Raw genomic sequence first — 8741 nt, 5'->3', positions numbered from 1 at the left:
TGTTCCTGAGGGAACCGATCAATCTATTTTTAATTCCTTGCGATGATATGTTATTTCGGGTGGTACAAAACGGCTTGGTACGGGACCTGTACTCTCGATTATTTCCGATTAGGATGTTGGATGGATATTGGTGTAAGGTGGATGATCATGACATATCATGCATACATTATCATTGTGGAAGTAAATTCCCACATGTGAGTTACAAGTATGGTGTATTCCTATGTTTATGTATGTGATGTGATTATGAGTATAATGTTGATTATATTATTTGATATATTGGTTTATGTTGATAAACGGTGAGTTATGATGTCGGTTATAGAAATATATGTGTATATTATTATTTGGGGTTATGATTCCCACTTATGTGTTATTTAATTATAGTCATGATATCTTGTCGATGAATGATATATTGCTAAATGGTGAATTATGATATTGATGGAAATAAGTGTTGTTCACATTACATAGGTTGATTTGACAATTGTTTATGAGAACAATTGATGAGTTTGGTTATATTACTCATGTAAATTGGATAGTTGTTTACGAGAACAACTGATGAGTTATAATGTAATATGTTATATATATATATACGAACTGTTTTTCATATCTGAGTGTGATATTCTGAGTAAGTCCACGCCGTCAATGAATTTACGTTCATTAGATGTCTTACTCTCTCTATTTCTCTTCTTTTCTATTGCTTGCTTTTCGGACGTATGCTCGTCAGGTAGACAGCTTTGCTCGGATTTGGAGCTACCCGTCCGTGATGTTCCAGGAGGGGGCATGAGGAATTGAGGAAGAGGCAGTACCCTAGCTAGGAGTTGCTTATCATTTTGTGACTTTTGAAACGAGGACGGCTTCAGCTTGTTCATGTCTTTGTTTAATGTCTGTTGGCGATGATTAGTATTTCCGCCCTTTCTTTTTGGATTTTGTATACGTTAGTGGCGATGTAGTTTCCGCCTTTGTTGATTTAGTTTGTATAAACTAAAGATGACTTAACCATTTATATGAATTGTGTTATTCAAGAAATTGTGAATCAGGTTAAGTTATCATTCGATAACGATAAGTTGATTTTTCGCATTTGAGTTACTTAAAGTGATGTCCTGGAAAAGGAAGGTTTTAAAAGGAAACAATTTTATACATCCCCATTTCAAAAAAAAAATTTACCCATTTTTCCGCAATGTTTTTGAGAAGTATTTTTCGGGGCGTTACACTTCATGGAAGTAATTCCACGTGGAGTTCGTTTTTTGAGCAATAATTTGCTTGTCTTGTGGAGTCGGTGTAGCTTCGTTACTACTATGAGAAACATGATCACTACGAGAACCATGATCACTACTTTGGGAAGCCATTGATGAAGTTTTTTTAGGGTTTATGAGAGTATGTGGGTTTTCTAAGAATATGAGGTTTTTGTTCGAGTAAGTTTGAGAGCGTAGATGGAACTGATTCATCTTTTAGATATTTAAACTATAGTAACAATTCAACAACGCTTTCTATAGATAGCGCTGTTAATAGGACATTTCAACGGTGCATATTAACGGTAACGCTGTTGTATTGACATCTTCAACAACACTTCTTAAGGGTTGCGCTGTTGTTGTGAATCGAACTATTTACTACTCATTTTCATGAACACATGAACAACGCTTCTTAGATGATGCGTTGTTGAATATAATCTAATTGACAATGCTATCTCAATAATACGCTATTGAATAGAATCTAATTGACAACATAATCTTAATTCTGCATTATTAAACTGGACTCATTCAAGCTAGCGCATAACTCCTCAACTTTCAAATTAACAGCGTATTCCTAATTATGTGCTATTAAATTAACATATTATACTACAGGTGAAAATACAACATGAAAATAAGTTAATTAACATGAATTTGTCATGAAGTAAATTACCATATTATTGTGTTTATTAATATGGAACTGCAAAAATATTAAACATTAATTTTTGTTTATTGTGTTTATTAAGTTTTGTTAATTTGTTTATTGTGTTTATTAATATGAAACTGCAAAAATATTAAACATTAACAATCATTCAAATAAATAACAAAAGAATAGAAATTAACATCCAAAATAATTGTTCATTCTTCATTCAAAGTGCCAAAATACATCAATTGTTGTGTGACATGACAATGAACTAAATGATTTGGTAGATGACAATGAACTAAATAATTTGAAGATTAAATTTTTATCTCATACAAATCTTGTATAACAGTCACTTTCCTTTTGAAATCTGGATCATTTTGCGAAATCAAAATATGTTAAAGACTTCATTGACAAGATTCTGGTAATGAATTAAATGATTTGATAGATGACAATGAACTAAATGATTTGCAAATTAAATCTTCCTCTCATGCAAATCTTGTATGACAACCACTTTCATTTTGAAATCTGGGTCATTTTTCCAAATCAAAAGGTGTTAAAGACCTCCTTGACATGATTCTGATATAGGGTTCCCGATAGTACAACTTTAGCACTTTTAACACTTCGAGTTGTTGAGATCTATTGTCTGCCTTTTTCTATTCCTTTTAACAAAACTTCCCTTTTTCTTTTTGCTTTGTATTCCTCTCTTTTTGGTTATTTGTGTTTTCTTCCTCTTTCTTCATCTCTTTGGGTTCCATGACTAATTATAAAAGGAGACAATGAAGGAGACAAAAAAAATATACAAAGCATAAAAAATAATCTATATAAACACATACTCTTACTAATGAAATAGAACATGGAGTGAACCACAACATTTATAGATTTAAATGGATAGAGACACATTAATATCGTCATCCTTGACAGATGTGTAATCATTAATATTTCAAGAAATGAAGAGACGCATAATCACTCAACCATTAATATTTATGATATTTAAAAGGTCGTATACAATCTACAGCGCAGAGTTAGGAAAATGTTATTACTATGTCATCTTCAATAGTGCTTATTCAATGTTGCGCGATGGAATATATGTACATTAACAACGCTTCCTATCACATATGTTGTTAAATATAATTCATTCAAGTTAGTGCTAACACCATTGATGTTCAACAGTGATGTTTCAAGAATGCGTTGTTAATGTTACTCACGTTGATAGCGTCTGCTTTAATATACATTGTTGATATTCTTCTGCCTCATATTCAATAGTATCGTTTAAAATTGCGATATTGTATGTTCGTTGTTAATTACGATATCTGACATACTGTATCTAATAGAATCAAGGGTGAGAAACATGTCAACAAGTAGCCATTGTTATATAGAAACAAACTACAAAAATAATTGAGGAAATATATTGTATAATATCTTAAGGTTATTTATATGTATTAAGTTATAACTCATTTGATCTTAAAGTTTCATATCTTAAGACATAGTGATATGTGAAGTTCAAACTTAGAAATGAGTGGAGAGTAAGTAGCTAAAGAGACTTGGTATTAAAAAAATACTTGTATGGAAAGATGTTGAATACTCGATATCGGAAGAAGTATTGAATGCTTATAAGTTATTTGAAAAATAGACGAAAAATTCTTCATATAGAAGGGACTAGACATAACTCTTTATTGGATAAGAATCAACGAGGATAAATTCTTTTTAATTTTCTTTTCCTTATCCTTTATTTTTTTTAAACTAACAGTGCCATTTAGAACTCGTTGCGCGTTAATTTGTCAAACTAATTTTTGAAAAGTGTTTAATTTTTATTACTTATGAAAAATATTTTTTGAAAGATTAATTTTGAAAATCTTATTAGCCACGATTCAACTTCCTTTTATTGAAATATATTTTAGTATTTGAGTTGATATTGTATTAGACTAGTTATAGTTAATTAGTTTTAGTGGTTTTAGTTAGTCAAGTTTTGTTTCCATGTATATATAGTTTACTTTCATTGTAAACTATCATTCAATTTAATAATGAGAATATTATTTATTCATTTCTCATTCTTTCTTGTTTCATGAAGAAAATTAGTTTATGCCTCCTACAATTTTAACATGGTATCAGAGCAATAATTATACGCTTCCGCTTTTTCCTTTCATCTTCTTTGATTGTTCTTGTTTTCAATCTCCTTCATTCTTCTTTTTCTTGCTTTCATGTCCAACAAAGGTGTGATCGCGGTGAAGAAACTGAAAGCAATAAACTCAAAGGCAGAGATGGAATTTGTAGTAGAAGTTGAAGTTCTTGAAAGATTTTAGTCAAGAAACTAACCAAGAAGTTCTTGGTGATTTTTATGTTCTTGAAGTTTCTTTTTCTTCATGTGATGCATGAAAGAGTCACACCTGACTCAAATTGATGGCCATAATAGAAGCTGATGTAACATCCCTATAATGCAACAGTGTTGATGCAATAAAGAATATATTGTTATCCATGCAAAGTATCATGTAGTCTGCTACTTTCCTATGGAGGTTCAAGTTGATATTTTTTTTTGATATGGGCTTTACTTGTTGCATCTTTACACACACTTACAATTGGACGTCCCATGTTCTTGGAGATTTTCTTGTATCTATTCTTCACAAACATTGCTCAAGGAGTTATAGTTGGACTTCTAACCCTAATTACCTCTTTTCTTTATTACTATGTTTTCGTTACCCCTCTCTCACATACAACATCATTATAGTGTATAATTTTACATAATTGAAGCAGCATATTAGGATCGAAATTCTGATCCATTTTCTCTCTTTAATCATCAATGGTTAGTTCGCTTATGTCCATGTTGGTTAAGCTCAAATATAACTTCTATCAGGATGGTTAAGCATTGGATGGTTAGCTTCTATTCATGGTGGTTAAACAAAGATATAGCTTCTTCCATGGATGGTTAAGCGTTTGATGATATAGCTTCTGCCATGAGTGGTTAAGCGTTTGATGATATAGCTTCTGCCATGAGTGCTTAAGCGTTGTTATTACTTCAAATCAATTTCAAGCTGAGAGTTTAAAATTTTCACTCTTTAGCTTGATGGGGCTATTGAAATATATTTTGAACTATATTTTAGTATTTGGGTTGATATTGTATTAGACTAGTTATAGTTAATTAGTTTTAGTGGTTTTAGTTAGTTAAGTTTTGTTTCCATGTATATATAGTTTACTTTCATTGTAAAAACTATCATTCAATTCAATAATGAGAATATTATTCATTCATTTCTCATTCTTTCTTGTTTCATCAAGAAAATTAGTCTATGCCTCCTACCATTTTAACACATTTTACTTTGCAAATGTTTCTTATCTTATTCCCCTTGGGTTGTAAGATGTACGAGTTTATAGTCTAGTATGGTAGACTCCTTTGGAAATGAACTAGAGGAGAGGACATGATGGATGTTAATGTGTATCTTCAATTGAGTTACCCTGAAATGAAACATTAATAACGAAAGGTTAATATTAAAAGAAGTTGTAACATCCTCCTCTCATATGTAGAGCATTTACTAGTAAACAACTATATTTATTCATATAAATATTGAGCTAAGGCCAAAAAAAAAATAAACAAAAAGTAACCATAGAAAATTGCAACTCAGCATATAAGAAAATATTGACCTAAACTTGGGTGTTTAAATTAAATCCTAATTTCTAATTTTGACGTACAAGAGGCACACAAAAGCCACACATTATCACTTTTATCATTATTCTATTCAGTATTCAGACAATAACACAATATATAGCCAACATCTCACTATCCTACTTAATATTCATCACTATTCATGCTATAGCAAAAGGTGTACAGGAACAGTCCATAACAACAATAATTTGCAGGTACGTTCTTTCACCAATACTTTCTTTATGTTATATTCATATTTCCTCAATTGATGATTAACATTGCAATATCATTACTCCATATTGGGGTATAATTATTGACATTGTTGATACATTTAGCATTTTTGTTATGACAAACACAATGTTTTTTATAGTCACACTCAGATTCTCTAATAATTTGATTTTCTAATGATTCGTTATATGATTAATTTCAGGTTAATGAAATTACCTAAAAACATACAATGTCTAAGCATAAAAAAATTGATTTCTATTTTAAAAGGAAACCTTCTAATAAAGATAATGAAGATGATATAGCTTCGATATCTTTACCTCAACAAAATTCTTCATGTAGTCAAGTAGTTCAACCAGATCAGCAACCTTCAAAGGTTCAAAAGGTATCAATAGGTGAACATGATATTAATTCTTTAGAACGTGATCCTGGAAAACGACCTCAAATTTGGGAATATCCAGTGAATCAAAGAGATGAAATTCGGAGAGCTTATCTAAATTGGGGACCATATCAATGTGATGTTGAAGATTATCCATTAAATAAAGATAAAAATCCAAGACGATTTCAATCCACATGGCTCAAAATGTTTCCTTCATGGTTAGAGTACTCTATAGTGAATGATGTTGCTTATTGTTTACCTTGCTATTTGTTCAGTAATAAACCAAGCGCACAAGCTAGATCTGATGTCTTTACTAGAAAAGGATTTAGAGCATGGAAAAAAGTCAATGCTGGGAAGAATTGTGCATTTCTTATTCACCTTGGTGGCTCGCCTCACAATAATGCAATAAAAGCTTGTTTTGATTTGTTGAACCAATCTGGGCATATTCGCAATATCTTCAATGTGCAAAGTTCTGATCAAATCAAACAAAATCGGCTACGTCTTAGGAGCTCTATCGATTCAATCAGCTGGTTCACTTTTCAAGCTTGTGCTTTTAGAGGTCACGATGAAACGCCACAATAAAAAAAATAGAGGTAATTTTCTTGAACTCATCAAACTCCTAGCATTATATAATGATGAACTTGCAAAAGTAGTGTTGGAGAATGCTCCATATAATTCAAAGTATATCTCTCATATAATTCACAAGGAAATCATGCATATCATGTCTAGTAAGGTGAGAATATATATCAGAGACGAGATTGGGGATTCTAAATTTTGCATAGCTATAGATGAATCACAAAGGGAGCAAATGGCTATTATTTTGAGGTTTGTAGATAAAAATGGTTGCATACAAGAACGATTTTTTGATATTGTGCATGTCAAGGACACTACATCTATCACTCTTAAAAAAGCAATATGTGGTGTTCTTTCTCAACATAATCTTGATGTTTCAAACATTCGTGGCAAGGCTATGATGGTGCAAGTAATATGAGAGGGGAATGGAATGGATTACAAGCGTTGTTTCTCAAAGATTGTTCTCATGCTTATTATGTGCATTGCTTTGCACATAGATTACAACTTGCTTTGGTTGCTGCATCAAGAGAAGTTATAGTTGTCCATGAGTTTTTCTCAAAATTGACTTTTATTGTCAATATTATGTGTTCCTCTAGTAAGCGTCATGATGAGTTACACGCTGCCAAATCAGATGAATTAAAACATTTGCTAGAGATTGACGAACTTATAACCGGTAAAGGAGAAAATCAGATTTGCATTTTGAAACGGGTTGGAGATACTCGTTGGAGCTCACATTTTTCTTCAATTTGTAGCTTGATAAATATGTATAATGCAACTTGTGTGGTCCTTCTCAAAATTATAGATAACGGATCAAGTTCTCTTAAACGTGTAGATGCAGATGTTGCTTATAATACTATGACTTCATTTGAGTTCATATTGATTTTACACATGATGAAAGAGATTATGGGATCATAGATTCCCTTTGTCAAGCTTTGCAGCTAAAATCCCAAGATATAGTTAATGTCATGCATCTAGTTCGTACTACAAAAGAACTTATTCAAAAGTTGAGAGATAGTGGTCGACAAAGTTTATTATAAACTGTTACATTATTTTGTGAGCAACATAACATTTATATTCCTAATTTTAATAACGCTTATATAGCACGTGAAGGGCGTGCTTGTCATCAAAAGGATCACATCACATTTGAGCATCATCTAGGGTGAACATATTTCTAACTACAATTGACAAGCAATTACAAGAGTTGAGTCGCAGGTTTAGTGAGCAAACAATAGAGCTTTTAACTCTGAGCACTAGTTTGGATCCTAATGATGTTTATAAAACATTTAATATTGATAATATATGTATTATTGTGCAAAAAACTTATCCTATGGATTTCAATGACTAAGAAAAGATTAACTTGAGATATCAACTTCAACATTTTATTCTTGATGCTGTTAGTCATTCAGATTTGAAGAACATCTCAACCATCTCTGAATTAAGTGCAGTTTTGACAAAAACAGGAAAGGTGAATGCATATTACTTACTTGATCGAGTTATTCGTCTTATCTTAACTCTTCTGATTTCTACAGCTACTACAGAAATATCATTTTCAACAATGAAGATAATCAAAACAAGATTACGTAGTAAGATGGAAGATGAATTTCTTGCAGACAACATGGTGATTTACATTGAAAAAGAAATAGCTGAAACATTTACCTCTGATTTAATCATTGATGAGTTTAAGTCTTTAAAAGAACGAAGAGCGACACTTTAAATGAATGTACATTTTTCTTTAACATTTTTAGTTGTTAATTATGTTATTGATAATTATTATGTTATTTTGAAACTTCAAAATAATTACATATGTTTTTTATATTTTATTATTACTGAATTAATTTTAATCGTAAATTATAATTAAATATTATTGCCCCCTCTGGATTTTTAATCAAGATGCGTATAATTAACAGAGATGAGATTTCTAAAATTTGAAATCATAAATCTATAATTGTCATGTCATAATATAGTTGTCAAAACTCACCTTTATAGAAACCATGGTCTGGAAATAGAAAATCAACTAAAATATATCGAATCAAACTCAATGTAATAAACACCTAGATTATGAACAGA

General features: G+C 31.0%; 1 protein-coding gene across 1 annotated transcript; it reads left to right on the top strand.

Annotated features, from left to right (window-relative positions):
* Positions 1-6822: 6822 nt before the first annotated feature.
* Positions 6823-7589, top strand: LOC109337245. Its single transcript, XM_019574174.1, has 2 exons — positions 6823-7079; positions 7172-7589. Exons 1-2 carry the CDS (start codon positions 6823-6825, stop codon positions 7587-7589), a joined length of 675 nt encoding a protein of 224 aa, XP_019429719.1.
* The last annotated feature ends 1152 nt before the right edge of the window (positions 7590-8741 follow it).

This window comes from Lupinus angustifolius, unplaced genomic scaffold (assembly GCF_001865875.1).
Source record: "Lupinus angustifolius cultivar Tanjil unplaced genomic scaffold, LupAngTanjil_v1.0 Scaffold_3_56, whole genome shotgun sequence".
NCBI lineage: Eukaryota > Viridiplantae > Streptophyta > Magnoliopsida > Fabales > Fabaceae > Lupinus > Lupinus angustifolius.
The sequence above is the reverse complement of the archived record's forward strand: the minus strand, read 5'-3'. Positions and strand labels throughout refer to the sequence as shown.

Coding starts and splice junctions, on each gene's coding strand:
- LOC109337245 (XM_019574174.1), top strand. CDS start 6,823: ATGTCTAGTAAGGTGAGAATATATATCAGAGACGAGATTGGGGATTCT. Junction 7,080..7,171: donor CGTGGCAAGGCTATGATGGT/GCAAGTAATATG, acceptor CTTTGCACATAG/ATTACAACTTGCTTTGGTTG.